The sequence below is a fragment of the Adiantum capillus-veneris genome, chromosome 15 (assembly GCF_014529385.1).
Source record: "Adiantum capillus-veneris isolate H3 chromosome 15, ASM1452938v2, whole genome shotgun sequence".
NCBI lineage: Eukaryota > Viridiplantae > Streptophyta > Polypodiopsida > Polypodiales > Pteridaceae > Adiantum > Adiantum capillus-veneris.
In genome coordinates, this window is record NC_140945.1 from 115,925,923 (window position 1) to 115,952,949 (window position 27,027).

Sequence of the window (27,027 nt, forward strand, 5' to 3'; positions counted from 1 at the left end):
GGCCTTTTCCACCTATTCAATTTTTCAGTTTTTGCCCATGTGGTTAGTTGTATACGCTTTTGTCAAATGTCCCCTTTCATGCATTCTTTCTAATTCACTTATGTACTCTCCCTTAAAATTGGAACCATTTGGGCGTTTGAAGGGGTTTTTCAAGTAATAGAATTCAGCCTCCTTTTGTAGAGAGAGAGAGAGAGAGAGAGAGAGAGAGAGAGAGAGAGAGAGAGCTCATAGTACTTGCTAATCTCCTCCATGACAACTTGCATTTGTTTACAAGCATGTGTGAAGCTCTAGTGTTTTTGTGAGGGAGCCACTCTTTTCCAAAATGCTAAGTCACCACACTTTCTGATGTGGTCTCATATTTGCTAGTTGGCTTCATAGTGACACTCAAGCTTTTCAAGAAGTTTGTTAGCTGTGTAATTTGCTTTGATGTATTAGATGACATTATAAAATCAATCAATAACACTTAAAAAAAAAGCACTTATTTAAGAAAGAGTGTCGTACCTCTTCTAAATTAGTAGTCATTTTGCTTTGAGTTCTCTTGGAAAATCTCTTCTTCTTCTACAAATCACACCAAGGTAGCGTTCACACTGCCTGGACAATGGTGTTTGCCGCAGACGTGCTAGCTCGCTATTAGTGAAAAAAATCGTGACAGTGTTTCAAACCCACCACGAATTTGGGCGGCCTCCAACCCTCGAAACAAAAGAACTTCCAGCTTGGTTGTAATGGGAAACACGGGCATGCATCGATCCTTGGATCTGCGACTCCAAGGCCATAGCGTAACCAACTGACCCGTCACTATTGGGTGCTTTCAATTTACGCTTTTAGCATAATATTTGAATGTCCAATAGTGTGAATGAGTTGGAGAGTAGAAAAGGGGTGTCGTGCCAAATTTCACATTTTCTTTTGGGGCAGTGTGTTTTTTTTTGGGCTTGTGGAAGGCCATAAGGTTCATTGTGCAAGGTTGTTGCAACACTGAGGTCGTTGGATTCTTTGGTTGGATGAGTGCCACATGGCAAGGGTCCCTAAGGGATTCAAAAGTCTTGCAAATAGAAAGCTATTCTCCAAGGCAGCATTTACTTTGTCTCCATGCTTGAAAATGACTTTACATATCAACACATTAAACAAAATATTCATAGGAGTTTGATCTTACGATGTAGTCTTCGAGAAAGTCTTTTTGTCTAAGCGGCAAGTTTCCTCCTTATACAAATATAAAATGGAAATACTAGTAGAAATTTTTAAATTTGCAAAATATTCGAATTATTTTCTAGTATATTTTATCGGGTTTTTTCTCCTTTGCCATCTTTTGGAACCGGCTAATCTCGAATTTCAATCGGCTTAAGCTTAAGCTCGGACACACCTTTCTCAAACACTGAGATATTGATAAACGATTCTCTCATTTGAGGATTTCAAAAAAAAAAAATTACTTCACTAAATTGTTTAGTTATTTTCTATGCTTATTTGAAAGCATTAAAATATTCTTTTGCTTTGATTTTTTATGTGTCTTTTTATTTTACTTCCTTTTTGTTTTATTTTGTTTCAAAATATTGATGTGCAATGTGCACCATTTACCTTATTATTGGAACCCCTTCATAATATATAAACCATTTACGAGTAACGGGTACCGACTAGAAGAAAATAAAAAAATGACCTGATTGAGATTTACCTTAAATGTTATTTAAATTTTATAATATTAGATGGATCTTTTTATTTCCTTGTATATAGACGATACAATTTTATATTAAAACAATACAAACTTACTTTCGATAAATCTTTGGGGAAATTACCAAAATACCCCTCTAATTTGAGGAAATTCCCAAAATACCCCTCAAATTTCAAAAATTCCCAAAATGCCCCTGATATTTTGTCATAAATTCCCTAAATGCCCTTCAAATTTTCAAAAATTCCCAAAATACCCCTGGTTGTGAGACTAAATTTCTCGAAAAATAAATTTTTTTGCAGGTCTTCACAAGAAGAGTGATTGTCTATCGTACAAGATGCTAAAACTACAATTTGAGTTGGTTATGTAGGCTTTGGAGATGAATTGCTTCATTATTTTTAGACATAATTGCCTTTTTTGCGATGGTAACTGGTGACAAATTACATGCTGAGCACTCAAAAACGGATCTCAATTATCAAAAACGAATGAAGATTAGAAAATCTTGAACATTCCAACCAAAATAGATACAAGGGTATTTTGGGAATTCTTGAAATTTGAGGGGTATTTTGGGAATTTCCTCAAATTAGAGGGGTATTTTGGTAATTTTCCCTAAATCTTTTCTCCCCCCTTATCTTCAACAGGCCATCGTGAGTCCTCGACTTGTCTTTTTTGTGATTTCAAGAAAAGAAGAGTATATTCCAAGAGATTCCACCATCAATTGGAGCGAAATGGGACAGGCTCTTGCCTTGCTTACACGCAAAAAGTGGTTTTTTAAAACTTTTTCCTACTTAAAAATGAGCTTTTATCACTCTTTCTTCACCGTCCCTCTCTACATCGGCGCCACCTCTCATCACCTCCGCTTAGCTCGGCCACACATTTGAATCGGTAAGTCTTTCTTTCTGTCTGTCCCTTGTCTTGTTAAATAGCTCATCCATGTCAGATTCAGATATCGTGACCTAGGTGCTGCATCTAGTTTCAATTCAAAATCAATGTATCCTCAGAAAGTTGGTTATGTGTTTTCATTTTGCAGATTCATATTAAGAAAGGCACGTTGATCTGCAGCTATTGTGATTTGATGTGATTCTACTTGGTTGTAACAGACCTATTGTGGGTTTTCTACTCCCGGCTTGAAGCATTTTGCATTCAGATCAAGATGTCAGAAGTTGTGCATGCAATTTTCTGCTTTATGGCATGCTATTATATTAACTTAAAATAGATTTCTGGATTTTGTAGGAGTATCGTGACCTACCGTAATGGGATTTGTGGGGGCTGTGAGGGAAACAACTCCTTATGATGGTCAAAAACCTGGCACTTCGGGGCTGCGGAAAAAGGTCTGCATGCTCATTTGAGGCTTTCATAATGAGTTTGTTTGGCCAGACAATACATTCAAAGTTTGCACGTTGTTTTGGGGTGCCCATTGCTGTTGCGCATCATATGGAAGTAACTTTTTCTGGACAAGTATGTGCTTGGACTATTGAGCATAATGCATGTGTCTTAATGGTGTGATGCATATATCAGGTTGTAAAGTCCAACCAATCATTGTGCTTTGTTCAAAGAATTTGTCATGTTTGCATAATCTTAGTGACTCTTGTATGAATCAAAGATCGTTTTTGGACCTTGTTTGACTGTCAAGCTTTGATTTGACGGCTCAGTTTAGACCTTATGATGGATGTCCTAGAGTGTAGGTTGCTTGTCCATAGAATCTAGATGGACGAGTCAAACAGAGAATAGAAAGAAACTACATTGAAAGTTTTGCTACACATATGTAAAGGCACGAGGATTTAGAGATCCGTCGATCCACTTTTGCTGGAGAAAAATGTTTTCTGTCAGAAGAATGCCCATCATCAGGTTTGCCCAGTAGTATTGGCTGCGTGTAGTCTGCAAGTTAAATTTGGCCATGATAAGGGGGTAATGAACTGTTGAGGTAAAGCAGACATATTTTCAGGTTGCAATTTATAAGCTAATTCCTGAGATTCACTGCCGATCACTTGCAGATCTGCACTACAGGTCAAGACACATGGTCTATTGGGTGCAGAACTAACGAGGGAAGTCCTTGCTTAACTCACAAAGTGCATCATCACGTTTAGGCCAGAACATGTATTAAGGGAAAACAAAGCATTTCTGTAAAGGCCTTAAATTTCCAAGGTCGATTTGAAAAGCTGATTTTAAAAAGTGTTTAATGTGCATCTTGCATCTCGAGCACGAAGAGCCATACAACAAGCTTTTCTGCTGAAAATTCCTGGATAAACTTTTGAGTAGGTGTTGTGCTGATTCATTGTGTCCTTTGTCCACTTTGACGGCCGACGCTTTTATATGAGAACCAACTTTTTTGTGTTGCTGCTCTTTTTCTGTACAAACTCACTTGTTAAAGGGCACAAGATACAGAGTAGGGGCTGTCAACCTTGTTTTCATGCTCCAGTACACAAGTTGAAAGAAGAATTTTGAAGTATCTGAGGAGAGCAGCACAAGAAGGGCGGCTTAGTGATCTAGATTTGTGTATACAGGTCACTGTCTTCAAGCAACCACATTATGTGGAAAATTTCGTGCAAGCAACTTTCAATGCCTTATCTGAGAAAGTACAAGGTTTGGTGTTTTTTGAATCTTCATCTTCAAGTTATCGACATACTAAATCTGACATACATACATAAAGAACAAGTTGAATGCGAGAAAGACATACATACATGGTAGTCACATTAGAAACTTGCTTCTTTCAAGACTACAAAACCTTCTGATAACTTTGCACATTTATTGCTCACGCCATTTTATCTACCTTTTTTTAGTGATTCTATTCCTCTCCTATGCAAATTGTTGAATTGCTCTTTAAAGATCTTTGGGATCTACTAGTTTTTCACTTATTCGAGTCTTCTCCATATCATCCTGCCTATCTGTGAAATGGCTGCCTAGAGAGCTTTTGCAGAGATTTTTGAAGCTTTTTGATAGAGTCGATAAGAAGATTGAATTTTGAATGAAAGATCATTTTTTTGGGCTACATTGGCTGTAGTTGGGCTATAGTAGCCAATAAGGCTTCCATATCATACCTGTCACGTGTGCATTGCACTTGAGCCACGTGGACAAGCTACTGAGTTTGCTACAACTCAACATCAGTCTTAGTTAAGAAAGCTTAGTGATCTAGCCTGGCAATTTTGTGAGCTAGCTGCATACCCTCACTTGCACAAAAAATAGTCACTTAAGCATGTAGGCATATGCATGTCCAGGCACATAAAATAGTCACTTAAGCATGTAGGCATATGCATGTCTAGTTGCATATCTTTTGGTTGCACACAACATGAGCATCAGCATGACAGTCAGTACCCATCATGAGCATTTTTCAGTGCACAAAACCCATTTCCCCTATTTTATCTATTTTTCACTTATTATTAATAAGTGACTTTGTTGGGAAACTGGGTAGGGCAAATTTGCTAAGTTCTATAAGAAAAACCTAGCGCTAGCACTTTCTAGCAGAAGTCCACCTATTTACAGTGCACCTTCTCAGCAAGACCGGCAGGTGACCTATCGTTTCCAACCAACAGCAGATCAAGACCAGCGTTTGGCTTTAGTTTCAGCCTAGTGTTTTCAGCAGTACGAGATCAGCCTTGGCGTTTTGCAGATTCCAGATCAGGCCTAGCGTTTTTGCATCTTGCATCAGCGTTTTGTAGATTCCCGGCGAGACAGATCAGCTCCTAGCATCAGCGTTTTCAGTCATCAGCACTTACACACAACAGATCTCGCCCCTAGACTCGCAGATCTCACCTACCTGCAACAGATCCTCGCCGCACCGTTAGATCAACCAACATTTTCAGATTCAGCCCGTTGTCTACAGATTTCAGCATCTGTGTTTTCAGCACATCGTCGTCGTCATCACCGTCCTCACCGACATAGTGTCAGAATTCAGCAGTTAGCAGATTTGCAGATTTCAGCCCCTAGGTATATTAGATTTCAGCCCGTCTTGTCGTCGTCATCATTGCTGTCGACATCGTCGGAAGGTCCATTGCATCTAGACCATTGTACCAGATTTATGCAATCAATAGCATAGACCTCTCTCGCCATAGAGAGGGGGGCCCTTGGAGGAGGGTTTGAGAACCGTTTGTGTGTCGTATTCTTCTCTCTATCTCTTAGTCCCAGCACCTTCATTCTCAGTGTCATTCACTTTGTTTGTGATCATTTGCACTCTCTCACTAAAGGAACGGAAGGCTCTCCCTTCCGTAAGTATAAGGAACCCTTGAGCACAGTTCGGAGCACTCATCTTGAGCAGAGTTCAACATTCACTTCTGTTGCACCTTACACTGCAATGACGATGTCGACGTAGCAGATCTCGGACTTGACAACGTCTCTATCGTCGTCATCGTCGCAGTCTCCATCGTCGTCATCGTCGTCGTCGACATAGTCGTCATCAAGTACCACAGCATCAACATCTCAGCATCCAGTCATTGTAGTAGCATTTGTGCAAGAATAAAGAAAGTACTTGCTTTGGCAACAGAGCAAGGGGACCCTCGAGGGTTGGGACCCGACATCCCTGTGTCGTCTCTTTTCTCTCTCTTGTCTCTCACTTTCTTTCAGTTCAATTCAGTTCTTTCAAGTGAAGTAAAGCGTCCCTTGTGTTTGTGTGCGGAGTACTAGATCCAAGCAAATCCTTTTTCTCTTCCGCTGCACCTAACAGATTACTTTCTTTCAAGAAGGGGGGATGTCACAAATTGCTGACATGTCAAGCAACTGAAGAACGGAGCCAAGTTGCAGATCTCGGGCGAGGGGCCTAAACCCTAAAAAGAAAAAGTAGAAGTTCCACCAACTTATGGGACTCCGTTCGATTGGGCCCAAGGGACCTAAAGGCACTAAAAGTAAAGCAAGGCCAACGCACACAAAGCGTAGCAGATGATGACATGGTTGCTATACGAAACCCTTGCAAAACACATTGACATGCTGATGTGGCAGACTGTATGGACAGTCCCGCAATTCGTGTTGACAGTACCAAGTGGCAGTTATACGGATTTCCGCAAAACGCGTTGCTTGCTTTTGGGCGCTAGCTTTTGAGCCAGTTGCTTTTGAGTTTCAAGCTTTTCATGTAACTGCTTTTGAAGGCTAAGGGCCTTTAAATATGTGTAGAGGGCTTAGTCTCTGGCACTCTTCCGGGTGAAGGTGCAGAGTCCGAGTACCGGCATTGTATCGAGTTCAAGTAATATAAAGAAATACCAGGTTTGGGGCGAGTACTCTCTGGGGTGGAATTCCAATTTCCACCACTCTGTCACGTGTGCTCTCTCTTTTTCAATTCAGTTGTTATTGAAGTGCTAAACGTTTGTTTCGTCTGTTCTTTTCTGTTGGCAATTGCTGCTCGTCATGTGACAGAATCTCAAGACCGAAATGCTTTTCTGTTGGCACGTGGTGCCCATCGAGTGACAGAATCTCAAGACCGAAATGCTACAATCATTTCGTCTTTCAAACCTGCACTCAAACGCAGTCACATGAGAGAGCACACATAAATCAAATTCATTTTCGGGAGTTTCCATTTCAAATTACTTCATTCAAAAAGTCATATAGCAGAATATTGTTAGCACATCAGTATCCCTAAAATCCACAGAAAAGTCAGTGACTTTATTCCATCTGGGTAATCTGTGACAAAGGAGCGGAGTGACCCCCCTCTTGTGCAGTCCCGTTTGCACCAGATTCAACCCTGTTGATCTGCGGGATCTCTCGGAATAGTTGAAGCTAGACTGAAGGAAGGTATGGCTGAGATTGGTTCCTTTAAAATGATGGTATTTGGCTGTTGGTTTGAGATTAGAAGTAGAAGTCATTGGTGTGACACTGTCAAGTGGGTCCACAAGACCAAGTACAAGATGGAGCCACTATGAACAGGAGTTGTAGAGGAGGCACCAAGGGCAGAGCTGGCTGCTGTCCATAAACACACATATGAAGTTGCAAGTATGGGGGTCGTGGTAAAGACTTTACTGGGTGATATGGTATCGCCTGTTGGAGAAAGGGTGTGGAAGACGAGAAGAGTGTGGGAAGGGGCTATTTAGGTAACCAAGGATTGGGGAAAATTAGCACTAAAGAGGGACTTTCCTGTGTGTTAGGGAATAAAAGCCTAAGTGTCTTGTACTTATTAACTTATAAGTTAAAAGACTTATAAGTGAGGGGGCCCAAGTGTGAATGGCCCCGTAGTCACTTACTCATATACTCAAAGGTCAAGCCCAAATAAAAAAATCGTGACTTCTCCCAGATTTTGACGAGCGTTCTCTCTCTCTCTCACGTTCTTCTCTGCGTGTGCTTCTTCTGCGCCACTCTCCTCTTCTCCTTCACTCTCATTGCATAGGATAGCAAGTGGGCTCTCTCTCCTGCTCCCCCACACATGGTATCAGAGCTTTAGGGTTTCCAAGAGAGCCATTTTCGAAACACAGATCAGAATTCTGTTCTTGCTCGCTACGGGAAGGATATTCAACCGTTTTCGATCAACTCTGTCGCGAAGGGATCCTCTCACCGTGTAGAATCGACCTCCGGTGACAGTTTCCCCAAAATTAGGGTTTCAAAAACTGGCGAACAGCAGCCTATTTCTGCTGAAATTGACCAATTTCGGGGTCAATTTGATGCAATTTCATTAGGGCAAGTCTCACAGGTCAATCTTACAGGTGTTTCCACCAACGAGGTTCTGAAAATTCAGCAAAACAGGTGTTTACAGGTCTGATTTTTGCCCTAAAACAGGGAATTTCAGCAAGCAAATGATGTATACACCTTGTGGAAACCTTTGGTAAGGGTTTGGCAGTGAATGTACGCTGTTTTGGGGTGATTTCGCGTGAAATTTGCTCGCTGTTTTTCTGTAACAGCAAGCTGTTTTTTGCCCGATTGCGCACATTTGGGCGTGTTTAGGTCGGCAAAACAGGGTTTCAGTGTTTGCAATCACTCAGAATGGCTTCTAGCAGTGAAAGTGGCAATTTGTTGCACATTCGCAAGCTTGAAGGGGCCCATAACTTTGCTATATGGAAGAAGCAATGTTATAATGTGATGTTGCAGAAGAAACAGGCGAAACCTATTAAGTTACAGGGCGTGAAACCGGTTGATATGGAGGTTGAAGAATGGGAAGAAGTGGACGAGTTGGCTCGCTCCACGATCATGCTTTCGGTGTCTGACAATTTACTCTTCAATGTAGAGAATGAGCAGACAGCATGGGGCATGTGGAAGCGTTTAGACGAGTTGTATGCACAGCAGAGTGCTGCCAGTAAAGTGTATTGGCTTAAGAAGCTTATGGATCTCCGCATGAAGGAGGGTACGCACATGTCAGTGCACCTCAATGAATTCAATTCTATTTTCAGCCAACTGACAGAGCTAAAATTCACGATTGATGAGGAGTTCAAAGCTACTTTTCTGCTATGCACATTGCCCGAGAGTTGGGATGTATTCCGGACAGCTCTTAGTAACTCAAGTGCATCACTTAAGTATGCAGATGTAGAGAGTTCTCTCTTGATGGAAGAGATGAACAGGAAGAACACCACAGGTGGGTCTTCTAATGCATTGCACTTGAGAGGCAGGTCTCAACAGAGGGAGAAATCTGACAGTAAGGACAGGGCACGCAGCAAATCTCGTAGGAAAGATGTTGTGTGTCATCATTGTGGAAAGAAAGGGCATTATAAACGGGAATGCTATGAGTGGAAGAAAGAGAAGAACAAGGGTGCTGAAACTGATGCAAAGGACAAGGGAAATGCCAAGAAGAGCACTGTGTTGATTGAGGAAATCAATGTTGCTAGTAGTTGTGACAGTGACAGCAGCACTGATGTACTCAATGCCTCTTCTGTGGATGCACATACCCTTGCTATGGGTTCTGATGTGGACATGCATACTTGGATTCTTGATTCAGGTGCCTCCTTTCATGTAACACCTCATAGGGATTGGTTTACACAGTACTCAGGTGAGGTGCAGGGCACTGTTTATTTGGGAGACAACTATGCATGTGACATTGCAGGTATTGGCAGTGTCCAATTTTCCTTTGCTGATGGTATGACTTTTGTTTTGCACAAAGTGCGCCATGTGCCACAACTCAAGAAGAGTTTGATTAGTACAGGGCAGCTAGATGATGCAGGCTATCACACCACTTTTGGTGATAGCAAGTGGAAAATTTGTAAAGGGGCCCGGATTGTAGCCAAGGGTTGTAAATCGGACACTTTGTATCCTTTGCATGTATCTAGTGTGCGTGACCATGTTGTCGCCGTAACCGAGCAGCCAAGTGTTTCTTTGTGGCATGGCCGGTTGGGACACATGAGTAAAAGAGGAATGGAAACTCTGTCTCGTTGTGGTTATTTGCCGTGTTTGAGGTATGCTGATTTTTCTCATTGCGAGCACTGTATTTATGGTAAGCACAGTCAAACACCGCACAAAAGGTCTCTTTCTTTGAAGTCTGACAGGTTAGACTTAGTGCATTCTGATGTATGTGAAATGCCACAATTGTCCTTAGGGGGAAAGAAATATTTTGTCTCGTTTATCGATGATGCTACACGTAAGGTGTGGGTGTATCCAATACGTGCTAAAAGCGATGTTTTGGATACTTTCAAGAAGTTTCTTGCGTTTGTTGAGAATCAAACAAACAAGAAGCTTAGGTCTTTGCGCTCAGACAATGGGGGGGAGTATGTATCAAAAGCATTTATTGACTTTTGTGCTACTAAAGGTATTAAAAGAGAGCTCACGGCTCCTTTTAATCCCTCTCAGAATGGAGTTGCAGAGAGGTTGAACCGGACTATCCAAGAGAAAGTTCGGAGTATGCTGTCACATGCTGCATTACCTCATGGTTTTTGGGCAGAAGCTGTGCAAACAGCTATTCACTTGATTAATCGCTCACCTAGCAAGGCTTTGGGTGGAAAGGTGCCTGAGGAGGTGTGGTCTGGCAAGCCACCCTCATATGCACATTTAAGAGTGTTTGGTTGTGAGGCCTTGTAACAAACTTGGACACTCCAAGTCAAGAATCAACCGCGACAGCACCAAATAACCACTTCAAAACAATTCACAGGTCACAATAGATTTGCACTGGCCCGGCGGAGTTCCGTGCCTAGAGATATTGGCCCCAAAGACTGGCGCCCCTTTCGGTATTTCTTTTTGTATTAATCAATCATCAAAGTACAAGAGAGCGGTTAGGGTTTCACTCTCAGACTCTGCGTCCAGATGCTCTGAGAAGTGAGGCCCTCACCACTAATTTAAAGGTTACAAGGGATGCCCAAAAGCAGAGCCCCAAAAGCTTTTAAAATCAAAAGCATCAGTTCTCTCTCTCTCTTAGAGAGTCTTTTCTCTTTTTTTTTAATAAAAAAAAGCAAAAGCAAAATTCGCGTCGCTCATCATTTTTCCAAAAAAAAAAATAAAAAAATAATTTTTTTTTAATAATCCGCCTCCGCGATTTCCGGAATTTAGGGTTTTTGGCAAAAATTAGGGTTTGCAGGAATTTTAGGGTTTCTGGCAGAAATTAGGGTTTCTGCTGTCCGCCACGTCATCACTTTGTGACATACCCCCCTCTTGAAAGCATTGTAATCGACCGCGATTACGCCTGCAAAACCGACAAAAGCCATAAACCGTCTTAGCAGACACTGACTGTTAGTACCTACGTACTAGGAACACACATCTAGCACATGTACAAAATCAACAGTCACATCACATGACATCACAGGACATCACCAGACATCACAGGACATCACATGACATTCAACATTCATTCGGATCTTAGACCATGATTTATCGGCAATGTAGCTAGCAATCACATCTAGGTCCAATCGGGACCTCATCGATGTCCGATTGACTAACCCCTATTGCAACCATGTCTATTCGAGATCAATCAGACCAAAATGCTGCAGTCATTTCGGCTATCAGTTCCTGCACTCACAAGAAGTCAAGAACAAATCAGTATCATAATCAGGAATTCCATTTCATAAAGTCATCCAGCAGAATACTGTCAGCTCTCAGTATCCCTGAAGCTCAAAGAGACATCAGTGACTTTAGTATCAAAATCGAGGCATCTGTTGACAAAGGAGTGGAGTAACTCCCCTCTTGTGCATCCCACTGCACCAGATCTTCGGCCAAGCTGAATTCTGGGTTCCGTTTGGAGTAGACTATGCTAAACCAAAACATCGAGGTAAAGTTTCACAATCCGAGGAGTATCTGCTAGGTCCTCCTCCTCCATCCACTTCGCATCAAATGCAGGAAAGTTCTTGAACTTAACCAAGAACCGCCTTCGAACTTTACCCTTATTCTTCGTATCATTATGTGCCAAAATCTGTTCAGGAACAAGGATCTCCTCGTTTTCTTCCACTTTGGGTTGCTCATCAGGCTCCCCATCATCAGGCACATCACCCTTAACAGGGTTCAAGAGACTCACATGCAATGCATTATGAATCCTCCAAGTATCTGGCAGGTCCAATCGGAAGGAGACATCATTTATCTTGTCAGTAATCTGGAAAGGTCCGTAGTATCACATACTAAGCTTTGGAAAAAGCCTCTCCTTTCCCTTTTTTTTTTCTTAGGCGTGCCTTCTCAAAAGTAAGAGCACCCAATCATCCTCCTTCAGTTTCCAGTCGCGACGATGGCGATCTGCTGCCTTTTTCTGTCGTTCTTGAGACTTCTGTAAAGTCTCGTGAACCTTGGCAAAAGCCGTATCCAAATCTCGCGAATATTCATCCGCTTCAAATTTCTAATCTTTCGTGCTCAGGAAGGATGGAACCTTCGCAGCAGTTTCAACAATCTCTCATGGCGTCTTCCCCGTCGAAGAGTGTATCGTGTTATTGTAGGCAAATTCCACCAAAGGTAAGTTCTTTTCCCATTGAGTCTTCTGATGCGAGATACAAGACTTCAATAAATCGAAAATCACTGAATTGGCAATCTCAGATTGCCCGTCAGTCTGCAAGTGGAACGATGACGAGAACTGCAACCGCGTGCCAATGTTCTCCCAAATTGCCTTCCAAAACCAACTCATAAATCTGGGGTCTCTGTCGGAGAGAATCGTCTCAGACGTGCCATGTAATCGGAAAATCATCGTGATCATTCTGTATTCTCGGGAGATCAAAAAAAAAAAATGAAATCCATTTCAATATTTTCCGAGGGGCGGGTGGGTATGGGTAAAGGCTGTAACAATCCCTTTGCCTTATGCCTGTCAAACTTGACCTCTGGCATACCAAGCAACTGCGCACAAACTCTTCCACATCCTTCTTGAGTCTCCGCCAAAAGAAATATCTCTCTACCCCTTTCGTGGTGGTAGCAATGCCGCGGTGACCCGTAAAAGGTGGACAGTGGCAATCAGTCATAACCTTTTCCCTCAACGGCTGTGTAACGCACAACATAGTCTTTTTCATCAAGTAGCCTTCCCGAAGGGAGTATCCAGCTACTATCTCCCCCTCCCGTATCCGTGTGAAAATATCTGCAAAATCTGTATCTGTGGCATATTGATCGACCATATCCTCGAAGCTCCTATGATGTATCGCGGAAATAGCCAGAACCAACGGTTTCCGAGACAAAGCATGTGCCACCACATTCTTCTGTCCCTGCACATGGACAATCTGGAAGTGGAACTGTGACAAGATGTTCACCCACTGCATCTGCTTTTCCGAAAGCTGCTTCTGTGACAAGAAGTAGCGCAAACTCTGATGGTCTGTAAAGACAATGAAATCCGCTCCGAGTAGGTAATGCCGCCACTGAGTAAGAGCATGGATAACCGCCAAAAGCTCTTTCTCATAAATCTGTGCTGTCATCTCCGGCCTAGAGAACAAACGGCTCTCGTAAGCTATGACATGGCCTTCTTGCATCAAGACCGCACCCAGACTACGACCACAAGCATCACAATATACTTCGAATGACTTCTGCAAGTCCGGCAAAGTCAAAATAGGTCCCGTAGTCAATTTCTCTTTCAATGTCTGAAAGGCAGTCACCTCTGTGGGTCCCCACGAAAAAGGTACTCCTTTCTGTGTCAAGATATGCAAAGGGGAAGCAACCTCTGCAAACTTTCGTATGAACCGCCTGTAGTACGAACATAGTCCCAAGAAGCTTCTAACTTCATGGACATTCTTCAAGTCGGGCCAATCACGGATAGTCTCTATCTTGGCCGGATCCATTTGCACTCCTGCTGCTGACACAATGTGCCCCAAAAAGTGTATCTCTGGTAGGAAAAATTCACTTTTCTTTGCATTGATCACTAACTTGTGATCTCGTAATGCCTGAAAGACTTGAAGCAGATGATCTCTGTGTTCTGCCTCATTCTTGGAGAAAACAATGATGTCGTCAAAGAAAGTGCCAACAAATAGCCTGTACTCTCGAAAAAATCCTGTCCATCATCCGGTTAAATGTCGCAGGAGCATTGGTTAAGCCAAAAGGCATCACCAAAAACTCAAATAACCCAAAAGTCGTCCGAAAAGCTGTCTTGTAGACATCTCCTGGCGCTATCCTGATCTGATGATATCCACTCTTCAAGTCAATCCTGCTAAAGCACGAGGATCCCTGTAACCTGTCGAGTATATCATCGATCCTAGGAATCGGAAATCTGTTCTTGATGGTGATTTCGTTGAGAGTGCTATAATCGATGCACATTCTCCAAGATCTGTCTTTCTTCAAAATCAACAACACTGGAGAGCAATACGGTGAAGTACTAAGCTGGACAAGACCCTTTTCCAAGAGGTCTTTCACTGAGTTCATAATCTTTTCATTCTGTACTCGGCTCACACAATAAGGTGGCCGATTCGGTGGTGTGCTTCCAGATATCAGATCAATGGTATGATCTTCAGGCCCTCTCAAAAGCAATTGGCATGAGCGTGGAGAAAAAAATCTTGGCGTTCTTTTCTTCAGGTCAAAACATATTCAACTTTTATCCATGGTTCAGTTCTCCCAAAAGAATGAGTAAGAAAACTGAAGTTCATCAAGTACAATCTCTAAGCCCTTCATTTATCAAAGTCGCTTTCTCGGCCCGGTAGTCAACCACGGCGTAGTTCTTGTGGTACCAAGGGATCCCGAGTAGAACGTCACTCACGTGCCCTGAACACCCCTGTCATTGCAAACGAAGTTTGCCAATGCTCGGTGTAATGGCAACATCCCATCCGGGTGCCAGTCGAACTACCTCCGCCTGTGGCGTCAGTCTGTCGGGCGTAGTTCCAAATCGAGCCGCCAATTCCAAGTGAAAAGAAGTTGGCCTTGGCTCCTTCAAAAGAGCTTCCTGATCCTTCACTTTGCCCTGAAAGCGGCAAAGTTTGTACTTTCATTCATTAGATTCAGTGCAGGTCCCACGCCATGTGGTACTAGTTCTACTGTTCTATCTGCCTTTTCTGCCACATTTCTCAGCTGCTCTCGAACTCTCAGACCTGTCGTCGTCTTTATCATTCTGTTCTTTCTGTGCCTTATCAGGGCACTTTGCGGAAATATGTCCATGTTCCCCGCATCCAAAGCACTTCCCCTCTCTGATGAAGCGAGCTCTCTCCTCAGGAGTAAGCTTGGGTCGTGCATCCTTTTTCTCTGGGTTGCTCTTTTTCTTTCTACTTTCATTCCAGAAGTCTGTTCGGCTCGTTGTGTCATGGCCTCATCTGTGGGGTAGGTCAGACTGCCAGAGTGAATGGCAAAGCCCCGCTTCGCATGACTCATCAACTCCTGAATAGAAGTTGACTTCTGTTCCAAGCAGTGATCTCGGATCTCTGTAGGTAGACCCAAGGTAAACCGCTCAATGTGTTCTCTGAACGAGATCTTCTTGAATGAAGAGGCGGGTAGAAAAGAGCTCCAGAATCTTTCACAATAAGCATTCACTGTATCGCTCTTGGTCATCCGGAGATGGTTCCAAGCAGCTCGTATATCTCGTTCATATTCTTGCGTCAACCAAGAAGAAATAAAAAGCTTCTTAAATTTCAGCCATTTAACTGGCGCACTCTTGTTAAAAGAAGCGTGGACCACCAAGTACGAGCATTCCCCTTAAGGTAAGAGGTAGCTCTCTGAATCTCTGATAGCGTCCTCCCGCGAAAGCGATGTCAAACTGCTGTATAAAAGACAAAGCCTTCGAAGCATATGAGTATCCTGAAAAGTATCAAACTTGATCGAGTGGCCACCTTCCTTAAACTCTCGGACTTTCTTGCTTTTATCTTCGAGAAAGTCATACTGGCTGGCTTTGTAAATATTCTTCTTGTTCGCATAAAACTTTCCGTCATCGGAATCTGAGCTGTCTGTAGACGAGTCCTCAGTAGAACTGTCAGTCTCTGGGCGAGATTTAGCCTTCTTTGCCTTTCTTTTGCCCTTTCCAAAGCGTTGCTTCTTGCTTCGCTTTTTACCTTTTCTATCTTCTTCGCTCGAATCCGAGGAGCTAGAAGAACTGTCAGAAGAAGAAGAAGAAGAACTGGGTAGGTCTTCAAACTTGACGCGCTTCTTCAATTTCTTTGCCTTGTCAAATGTCGACCGACGACCCAAATATCCCGGGAAGTCAGTGCCTTTCTTCTGCTTTTTGTCGTGCTTTTTGGCTTTCTTTTGCGTGTCAAAAAACTGAGCAATCCGTGCATCAACCACGTTCTCCAGTGCCTTCTCCGTATATTTCTCGGAGGCAGAAGGTTTCTTGAGAGCGGGTTTCGGGAGTGGTGTTGTGGTTCTCTGCCACTCCATCTGTACCTCTTTCAAAGAGGTCTGGTTCATATATTTTGCCATCTTCGTGTCCTTGGCAAAATTGAGCATCATCTTTTTTGCATCACCAATCAATTGACGACGCTCCATCTCTCTTTGCTCCGCCTGAGTAGGTGGAGGCGGCCCATACTCTCTGTCTGAATCTTCGTTGTGATCCCAGCCCGCATCTCCAGATGCAGAGGGAGTCGACTGATCATTGCCTGAAGCCATAGGTGCCGCGGAAAAAAAAATTTCGGGGATCGGATTTCCCGTAGAAGAGAAATCGGCCGTGCTCTGATACCACTGTAACAAACTTGGACACTCCAAGTCAAGAATCAACCGCGACAGCACCAAATAACCACTTCAAAACAATTCACAGGTCCCAATAGATTTGCACTGGTCCGGCGGAGTTCCGTGCCTAGAGATATTGGCCCCAAAGACTGGCGCCCCTTTCGGTATTTCTTTTTGTATTAATCAATCATCAAAGTACAAGAGAGCGGTTAGGGTTTCACTCTCAGACTCTGCGTCCAGATGCTCTGAGAAGTGAGGCCCTCACCACTAATTTAAAGGTTACAAGGGATGCCCAAAAGCAGAGCCCCAAAAGCTTTTAAAATCAAAAGCATCAGTTCTCTCTCTCTCTTAGAGAGTCTTTTCTCTTTTTTTTTAATAAAAAAAAGCAAAAGCAAAATTCGCGTCGCTCATCATTTTTCCAAAAAAAAAAAAAAATTTTTTTTTTTTTAATAATCTGCCTCCGCGATTTCCGGAATTTAGGGTTTTTGGCAAAAATTAGGGTTTGCAGGAATTTTAGGGTTTCTGGCAGAAATTAGGGTTTCTGCTGTCCGCCACGTCATCACTTTGTGACAGGCCTATGTTCACATCCGGAGTGAACTGCGCACCAAACTAGAACCAAAGTCTCATAAATGCATTTTCCTAGGATATGGTGAGGATGGTGAAATGGGGTATAGATTATGGGATCCCGCATTACGGAAAATCATACGCAGCAATGATGTCATCTTCAATGAGAATTGCATGCACAAACAGCCCACAAAGGTCGAGGAAGTGCGCCGGGTTGTTTTTCGTGAAGATGTTACATATGGACAGCCAAGAAGGCCCAATGTTCAGCAGCCTTTACATGCTGAAAATGGTGCTGAAAATCAGCCATTAGCTGCTGAAAATCAGCCCCAACAAGTTGCCATTGATGCACCACAGGTAGGGGAACAGGTTGATGCTCCTAGACCGCCCGTTGTTGTGATGCAACCGGCTGAACAGCCTGCTGTTTTTGATGGTTTACAGGCTGAAAATCCACCTGTTATGGATCATTGGGTGCGTAGGTCTACTCGGGTGACAAGGCTTCCCGATAGATATGAACCGTCTTTGGACTATGTCATGCTTACTGATTGTGGTGAGCCGTCTTGCTATAAAGAGGCTATGCAACGGGAAGACAGTAAGAAATGGTTCAAAGCAATGGTTTCGGAAATGCAGTCTTTGGAGAAAAACCATACATGGGACTTGGTTGATTTGCCTAAAGGGCATAAGGCTCTGCCATGTAAATGGGTTTACAAGACCAAGGTCACATCTGATGCTTCTTCTAAGTACAAGGCACGTTTGGTTGCTAAAGGGTACAAGCAAAAGCATGGTGTGGATTTTGATGAGATTTTTTCTCCTGTTGTAAAGCTTGCCACATTACGTCTTGTTTTAGGCCTGGTTGCTTCTGAAGATATGGAGTTAAAGCAAATGGATGTCAAAACAGCGTTTTTGCATGGCGATTTGCTTGAGATGATCTATATGATGCAGCCAGAAGGTTTTGTGTCAAAGGGGCAAGAGAAGAAAGTATGTAGACTCTTGAAGAGCTTGTATGGTTTGAAACAATCTCCCCGTGCATAGTATCACAAGTTTGATACATTCATGAGGTCTCAAGGATACAAAAGAAGTAATTCTGATCACTGTTTGTATATCAAAACGGCAAGTGATGGATCTCTTCTATTGCTGATTTTGTATGTTGATGACATGCTTATTGTGGGTAAAAATGTCATGGAGTTGGATGCATTACAGCAAAGCTTAAAGAATCGCTTTGACATGAAGGATCTTGGTGATGCTAATCATATTTTGGGCATGTGTATCTCTCGAGATAGAACCAACAGGCGTCTGTATCTATCTCAATGAGATTATGTTAATAAGGTGCTACATCGTTTTCATATGGATGGGGGAAAGACACTTGGTACTCCGTTGCCTCCATATGTAAAACTGACTGCACATGACTGCCCAAACACAGATGATATGCGGGCTGAAATGGCCAAGATTCCTTATGCATCAGCCGTTGGCAGTTTGATGTATCCTATGGTTGCTACACGTCCGGACATTGCATTTGCGGTGGGAGTGGTAAGCAGGTACATGAGCAATCCCGGCAAAAAGCATTGGGAAGTAGTGAAGTGTATCTTGAGATACTTGAAAGGCACTAAAGACTTGTGCATTTGTCTTGGGAAGAGTGAGACATCTGTGCATGGCTTTACAGATGCAGATTTTGCTGGACATCCAGATTGCAGGAAGTCTACCTCTGGATATGTGTTTACATTCACAAGAGGTGCAGTTTCTTGGATTTCTAGACTGCAAAAATGTGTTGCTTTGTCTACCACTGAGGCTGAGTATGTGGCTGCCACTGAGGCATGCAAAGAAGCTTTGTGGCTCATGCGTTTGGTAGAAGAGCTTGGCATTAAGTCACCGGTTCCTGTGCTACACTGTGATAGTCAGAGTGCTATTATGCTTGCAAGGAATCCTGTTTTTCATGCCAAGACAAAGCACATAGAGGTGAAGTATCATTTTATCAGGAGTGTGCTTGATGACAAGAGCATTACACTTGTCAAGGTGCACACAGATGACAATCCTGCAGATCTTTTGACCAAGAGTCTTCCAGCAGAGCGGTTTGCATATTGCCGTCAGATGATGGGTGTTGGAGGAGTAAGTGCATGATCAGCTGATGTATTATAGTTAGTTGATTCTTTGATCTCCCAAGGTACATTGCCTTTAGGTGGGAGGTTGTTAGGGAATAAAGGCCTAAGTGCCTTGTACTTATTAACTTATAAGTTAAAAGACTTATAAGTGAGGGGGCCCAAGTGTGAATGGCTCCCTAGTCACTTACTCATATACTCAAAGGTCAAGCCCAAATAAAAAAATCGTGACTTCTCCCAGATTTTGACGAGCGTTCTCTCTCTCTCTCACGTTCTTCTCTGCGTGTGCTTCTTCTGCGCCACTCTCCTCTTCTCCTTCACTCTCATTGCATAGGATAGCAAGTGGGCTCTCTCTCCTGCTCCCCCACACTGTGAAAGGGCAGAGAGGGTTCAACAAGAGGATAAGGTGTGACAAGGGGTTCCTTAGAATGCCAATAGTGGGGGAAAGTAGCACCTAAAAGTGTGTGGCAAGGGGCTATTTAGACAGCTAACAGTGGGGTGGAAGTAGCACCTACGAGGGACTATTTTGTGAAAGGGGAAAAGAGGGGCAACAAGAGGATAAGTTGAAGCTGTGGATGCAAAATACCAGGTTTTTGACTAGTGTTGGGGCAGCAAGGTGGGTGCTAGCACTGCTCGGGGCTGCATGTGTCCTAACCCTTCCTTCTTGATAACATGAAGGAGAGATGAGAGGAACACAAGATTTGACGATAACACAAAGGGGGGGAGAGAATGTGTGAGGGAGACGTACAATTTTGCCCTCATGTCACACTTACAAATGGTGAATTCACACACTTCCGACATCAGATTTCAAATTACGGGATCTCCTTTCCTGTGTTGAGCTAGCCAAGGACAAGATACATCGGCAGGCGATAGTAGGTACAAAGTTGCTTGTCAAGCAAAATCGAACTCACTTGTACTTGTGTCACAACGAGTGTTGTTTATATGCAGTAAGCAGAATCCAGATAGTTAATAGATTCAAAGGGTCTTTTCACACTTTTGAACTTAAGTAGTATTTGTGCTAGCAGGGTCGATTATTGTTGTGTCTGGCGATGGAAGATATTTCTCAAAGGATGCTATTCAGGTGCCTAGCTTGTCAGTTTTATGTGTTACTTACGTTAAAAGGTATATAACTATTTATAATATCTGTGCTTTATTCCAGATCATTATCAAAATAGCGGCAGCAAACGGAGTGAAGGAAGTTTGGGTGGGACAAAATGGACTACTATCAACCCCAGCTGTGTCAGCAGTAATCAGAGATCGTGTTGGTCGTCACGTAAGACCACTTCCTATGTTTTCTGCAATGATATACACAATGTGGTTTCTTGGCTCAATTCATGTATTTGGGAACTGAGTGTTTGGGTGTCTTATCAGGGTGAAAAGGCCACTGGCGCTTTCATACTCACAGCAAGCCATAACCCAGGTGGTCCTCACGAGGTGATGGAGCTCCAAGATTAGCAAATTTTTCTTATCTATGCGGCAATTATACTCTAATTTTCCTATCTTAGGGTTATTTTGATGACGTAACCTTAAGGTCATGGGTTTTCCTCTAATTACCCCCATTTTTCATTTTAAAGTAAACAAACATGATTATTCTTCAGGGAGGGCAAGGTATATGAGCATGACTGGAAAGAGAGTAGGAATTGTTGATGGGAGCCACTGTGGAGTACCATGTCCCCTTTACCAAAGAATATGTAAACCAAGTCTCAATGAATTGCTCTTTTCTCTGTTCTCAAAGAGACTGTGACTCAATGGTACCACTTTCCTCTGGAAGCCTTAGTTGTTATACACCAAATAGGACCCAGGATACCCTTGTAGTTGTTGGACTTGTGAGCATGACTACTAGTGCATAGTGGCATATCAAATGCATCAATTAATAGTGCTAACCAACAAGGTGAATATTCTGATCACGTCAAGTCCTCTTTTATTAGCCAATCAGCTAGAGGTATACTACCATCAATCAATCATCCTCTTAACGCAAAGATCCAACCCAATCATACAACATATTGCATAGGATTGAGAGACTGTCCAAACAACAAGAACTCCCATGTCACCTCTGCTAGCAATGAGCAGATTGTCCCCAAATCTGAGGTGTGTCAAGGTCACAACCCTGAATATCTAGCTAAAGAATGTCCTTGCTAGCTTCAACTTGATCCTTTGCCATCTACAAGCCTCAATATATTCCTTTCCAGGTGCCAAAGTCTAACCAATGTGTCTTCAATTTTAGCGTGCAAACATAGGCTACCTTTGCTTCTCAATTCCCAAGTCGTTAAGATCGGATCCTATAGTGCATGTTAATCAACACACTGCCAAAATGGCTCATCTATTAGCTACCTCAACTAATCAAGGCTGAAAACTGACTGATGATAGCATCCTTATTCTCTGCATGTTTTCTAAAACTTGTTCCAAGGAGATGCCCATGCCATCTGCCAATATCTCATCAGACTAAACGAAGTTAAATTTCACATCCTCAGGAATTTCACTTGTCCAGCCTCTCTTCTCACCTGATGACCGGGAGTCCTCTCTCCAAATGCAGTGTGTCCTTAATCAAGGAATTGTGGAAGGCAGAAAAGCAGAGCTCTCAACATGCAACAGAACCATACAATGCGTGAATGGGGCCTAAGTTTGTTAGTTAGTACAACCGATGGTCTCCATTCAAGGCCTGCCATTGATATACAATGTAATCTATCGTCATTAAACAAAATCTTGAGGATGTGGTCCTATACTTAACACTTTTAACAATCAACAAAATCTTCAGGATGTGGTATTGCTCTGTATGTTTGGCTAAGATCCCTAAACCTCCCTCTTGTTGCAGTCTCGGCTGGATTGCTAGAAACTTTTTGAAAAGAGAGAGAAACTCTGCTTATAATCTCTTTACATATCCTCTCATTGTCTTTTTTCTGACTTTCCTCCCTTAAGAAATATGTCTATGTAGTATAACGTGTGTAGAGATGGCATAGCTATTGGTCCTTTCCATGCATCCTGATGCTCATTTTCATTCACTTCCAGATTGTATAAAAAAAAACATGAAGTTCAGGCTTCATAATTTTACGAAAGTCTGCCCCTTGATGCTAGCCATCTGTTAGAAGGATTTGGGACAACTTTCTGTCTCTCTCAAGCTTCTTATGTTGTTTTTACTTCCTTTTGATTTGGCATAATTATAGTTAATTTTTGAGATATGTTTTTTCATCAGTTATAGCTATATTCAATCCTTCATTAAGCCCACACTGCTGCATGATACGAATCTGAAAGTCATGTGATTTTATTGTCTATGCTTTTCCTTGTAACAAATTTCTATTCTAAGGACTCTTTAATTTTTCATGTAGAATGCCATATTGGGAGCTGGTCAATTCTGATGTATTCATATGTAATTCCTGCAGGATTTCGGTATCAAATATAACACTGAAAATGGGGGCCCTGCACTGGAATCCCTCACAGATAAAATCTACTCAATAACAAAGACAATAAAGGAGTACTACATAGCAGAGGGAATCCCAGATGTAAATCAGCTTCTTCAGTCTCAAATTCAGGTCTTTATTCTACATTTATAAACTCAAGGGGATTGCCGGCTTATGGAACAGGTGGACATCGGCAAGTGTGGAACATCTGCTTTTACTGGTCCAAGTGGTCCATTTAACGTCGTCGTCTTTGATGCAACTGAAGACTATGTGAAATTGATGAAGTCGGTTCCTTGCACAAGTCTTTAATATGTCTACATGGGGCATTCTTCAGAGATTAAAAAGTTTTACTGGTTTGTAGGCAAATTTTTGATTTCGGAGCCATCAAGAATTTGCTTTCAAGGCCAGAATTCACATTCTGGTAAGATGTTTTCTGTGCATGTTTTGAGATAATTGCAAGCAAATATTTATTTTCTGAAAAAGGAAATCACATTCAAGGCGCATTTTTTGATATTCATTTAGTTATGATGCCCTGCATGGGGTGGCTGGGATTTATGCACAAAAGATTTTTGTGGAGGAGCTGTCTGCGAATCCAGGATTTTTGCTTAATTGTGTTCCCAAGGTGGCTAATCTCTCCTTGTTTAAACTCCTCTTTGTTATTTTGTTCTACATACTTATACCTGCTCGAGTTGTTCAGGAAGACTTTGGTGGAGGTCACCCGGATCCCAATCTGACTTATGCAAAGGAATTAGTCCAGCGCATGGGCTTGGGAAAGACGGCACCAGCAGCAGAACCGCCTGAATTTGGTGCAGCAGCAGATGGGGATGCTGACAGGAATATGATCCTTGGAAGGAGGTAATTCCAACAGACCACCAAAATCATGTTTCTCTGTTTTAAGGTATCTTAAGTTTGGTTCATCGAAGGATTCTTTGGTCTCATGATGGTTCTATATTTGGATAAATTAAAAGCTCTCTTTACATCTCTGAACGATTACCAACATTATGATCATTAAGATCTATGTATGACTTCGGTTTTTCCTCTTACATGCAAGCCAAGATGGGTGCTTATTTGCTCATTGAGTCACAACCATCTGGCAAATTGTAACTTGGGTAGGTAGTAGGTTGAGATGTTTCTGCAATCTTGGTGCTTGCACGAGGATCGTACAATTGTAAACAGGCATATAGAACTTCTACAATCTGGTCCTATTTAAATTTCGTATCGTGACCTCACAAATGGAAGAACGGACATGCCTATAATCTTGTGGCATTAGTTTTAAGTATGAATTTTTCTTTCATTTTAAATTTCAGATTTTTTGTGACACCATCCGATTCTGTGGCCATTATTGCCGCAAATGCAGTGGGTGCAATACCATATTTTAAGGCAGGTCTGAAAGGTGTCGCAAGGTGAGGCTACTTTCTGTGTAGGTCTATTAAGTGTTTTGGCACTTGATGCAACAAGTGTTTGTGCTCCCATGCATGTGTGGCCATCAGGAGCATGCCTACTTCAGCAGCGTTGGATGTGGTTGCAAAAGCTCTAGATTTGAAGTTTTTTGAGGTAAAAGTGCTAAAAGGCTCTCATACATTTGGAAGTCATCACTACATAGCATCTTAACATGTGTGTTGCGGATAGGTTCCGACAGGTTGGAAGTTTTTTGGGAACCTTATGGATGCGGGAATGTGCTCTGTTTGTGGAGAAGAGAGCTTTGGAACAGGTATGAATGTGATGGACTGGAATATTTTGCCGGAGTGTTTGTGTTTTAGTCATGTCAGCTTTGTAGTTTCCCCTTTCAGGATCCGATCATATAAGGGAGAAGGATGGAATCTGGGCAGTACTAGCATGGCTCTCAATTCTTGCCCACAAGAACAGAGTTCCTGCTGGTGGCAAGCTGGTGTCAGTGGAAGACATCGTACGTCAGCATTGGGAAACTTATGGACGCCATTTCTATACTAGATATGACTATGAGGTGAGTTTAAAACTGAAAGTGACGTCAAATGTGCTGCCAACAATGTGTGTTTATGACGACACAAATGGAGCACTTGGCCAAGGCTTACATCATGAACTGTGGAAGTTGTGATTGATGTTTAGTGTCATTGTTTGGTATCATAGAATGTGGATGCTGGTGCTGCTAAAGACCTTATGGCTCACTTAGTGAGTTTGCAGTCATCCATTCCGGATGTAAACAAGTGGGTGAATTCACATCCTGTTTTCTTCAGTCTCTTGATCTCTGCTTTCTTCGATTGGGGAACAAGTTACCTTAGTGTCATTGGTTGCAACAGGATGATAAAGGAGATAAATCCAAACGTTGCTTGTGTGGCCAAGGGAGACGAGTTTGAGTACAAAGATCCGGTTGATGGATCGGTGTCGAAGCACCAGGGTATACGGTTCTTGTTTGAGGATGGCTCTCGTCTGGTAAGCACCATAACACCCTTTGAAAACAACATGTATATGTTTCGGTGTACTTCTCAAAAGGGTATTTCTAGCAAGCCAAGTATCAGATGATTGATTTGTACAGGAATAAAGGGTCACTGTTGCACTATTTCATAAAGCACCATTATTTCATTCTCTGAAGTGTGCAAGAAGTTTCTCTCCTCGAGTGCCCACAACATACTCCTCTGGAGAAAACTTTGGCATAGTGGGCTTTGCATGATGACAAATAGTGTGAAGCATTACATGTTTTATTGAGAGCTTATGTATGCAATTGCGTTGGTGTTGTGCATCATAAAAAGGTATTCCGGCTTTCTGGCACGGGATCAGAGGGAGCAACCATTCGCCTTTACATTGAGCAGTATCAGTCTGACGCTTCAAAGACTGGAATTGAGTCTCAAGTTGCGCTTGCTCCTCTGGTAAGACAGCCTCAATTTTGAGGCCCCCTTTGTCTTGCATCTGTTCTGTTGAAAATAACTTTGATTGTGCGTGATCACTCAGGTGGAGATTGCACTCAAGCTTTCAAAAATGGAAGCATTCACTGGAAGGTCTAGTCCAACCGTTATTACTTGAGCCCTGCTGGAGTCGTATGCATGAAGCTAAGAGCTGGGTTGCACTGGGGTGAGTGGGGGAAAGAAGCAATCTCATGCCTAGGAAATCCAGGACTCTTTTCATGAATCTCGAAGCACTGAGCTCTGCTATACCTTGAAAAAAGGGAGGTATCTATTTTTCTGGATGTGATGCTCTCTCGTCATTCGTCGGGATTTTCCTTCAATAAAACATAATGAAATGAGCCAGATTGTCTCCATGAACATCTCCTCTTCATAACCTTCGGAAAGTGCGACCTCCCACAACCACGGCTGCAACGAAGCTCTTAAATATCAGCCTCCAGTTTCAAATTCATCATTCACAGGGATTGGATGATAATTTTACCCATGTAGATTTTTGGAGGGATCAACTTTGAAGAGGACAGTGTCTTTTATTGGTCTGGTTTAGCTTTCTAGTGGCATCTGCTCTCTTCTATTTTTCTCTGGTTGTTTGTGCTTAGTTAATGATTGACAAAAGTGTGGGCTCTACCACAGGGAGAAGTCTACATTTTTATCGTTTATACCATTGGCCGAATCCTAGTTCTACTGATTACATATGGACAAACATCCAGAAGATAATCAATGTGTGTCTTTGATAAGAGACATGTGAGTTTGGTACTTGCAACTGAGTGCATGACATCCGCAAGGGAAGCATTACGATGCTGCAAGAATGCCTCGAAGTGTCCTTCTCTCAATTTTGATGGAAATGGAGCAAAAAGGGCCCTTGAAACATTTAAGATTGACTTCGGGCAGTTGTTGCACAAGAGGATTTATTTACTGTTAGCATGTGCTGAAGATCAAGTAGGAGTTGAGAACTAGAGAGGGAATGTACCGTGTCTTTATTGGCATGCAATGGAGTCGTGGATGTAATTGCAGGTTTTGAAGATCCTTGAATGTCTTCAGAAGTCACCTCAGAATGTTCTTAACTTTTTTAAAAAAGAGGTGCATTATTTGTTTTGTGTTTTCAAAAAAGTTCACATAAATTGTTACACTTTGATTGCATTTGCAGCCTTCCAATAACTTAAAACATTTACTGAGTGCCAGCTACTCTCTCTCTCTCTCTCTCTCTCTCTCTCTCTCTCTCTCATTTTATTTCATTTTTGGCCTCTGTGCTACACGACATCATTAGAGCAAAGTCTGTGCAGATAGAGGCGCTTACCAGTCCAGTCTCCTTTATGCACAGCTTATGGGATACTACCAGTGAGAGAGATGCCAAATTGGCCCTTGAGTCTGCCGGATAGTTAGTGTTTATAGGGGGGCATTGTCAAAGTTGATGATGCGGAATTGTAGAGATGAAGGGGAGAATGTGAAAAAGAGAGAGAGAGAGAGAGAGAGAGAGAGAGAGAAATGAAATGAAATTTTATATTAACGTATTCAAAAGGCCAGAATGACCTATGAGACCAGACAGTTACAATGTGGTGGATCTGATACAAAGTCAGAGTAACAAA

General features: G+C 42.4%; 1 protein-coding gene across 2 annotated transcripts; it reads left to right on the plus strand.

The window, feature by feature from the left end:
- Positions 1 to 2,452: 2,452 nt before the first annotated feature.
- Positions 2,453 to 26,001, plus strand: LOC147441332 (putative phosphoglucomutase, cytoplasmic 1). 2 transcript variants are annotated; one of them, XM_086483000.1, is made up of 20 exons: positions 2,453 to 2,542; positions 2,688 to 2,764; positions 2,891 to 2,988; positions 4,162 to 4,240; positions 20,199 to 20,254; positions 20,333 to 20,446; positions 20,545 to 20,607; positions 22,551 to 22,670; positions 22,752 to 22,852; positions 22,930 to 22,989; positions 23,091 to 23,190; positions 23,266 to 23,423; positions 23,876 to 23,971; positions 24,059 to 24,122; positions 24,198 to 24,279; positions 24,359 to 24,531; positions 24,675 to 24,751; positions 24,845 to 24,977; positions 25,295 to 25,411; positions 25,494 to 26,001. In XM_086483000.1, exons 3-20 carry the CDS (start codon positions 2,911 to 2,913, stop codon positions 25,563 to 25,565), a joined length of 1,743 nt encoding a protein of 580 aa, XP_086339126.1. In that variant the 5' UTR covers positions 2,453 to 2,542; positions 2,688 to 2,764; positions 2,891 to 2,910; the 3' UTR covers positions 25,566 to 26,001. The 2 variants fall into 2 exon arrangements, with proteins under 2 accessions (XP_086339126.1, XP_086339127.1); XM_086483001.1 differs by lacking the exon at positions 2,453 to 2,542 and having other exon boundaries at positions 2,608 to 2,764.
- The last annotated feature ends 1,026 nt before the right edge of the window (positions 26,002 to 27,027 follow it).

Excerpts from the sequence above, each read along its gene's own strand:
- LOC147441332 (XM_086483000.1), top strand. The coding sequence starts at position 2,911 with ATGGGATTTGTGGGGGCTGTGAGGGAAACAACTCCTTATGATGGTCAA. Across the intron at positions 23,972-24,058 it reads GGTCTGAAAGGTGTCGCAAG|GAGCATGCCTACTTCAGCAG; the intron begins GTGAGGCTACTT and ends TGTGGCCATCAG. Across the intron at positions 24,123-24,197 it reads TAGATTTGAAGTTTTTTGAG|GTTCCGACAGGTTGGAAGTT; the intron begins GTAAAAGTGCTA and ends TGTTGCGGATAG.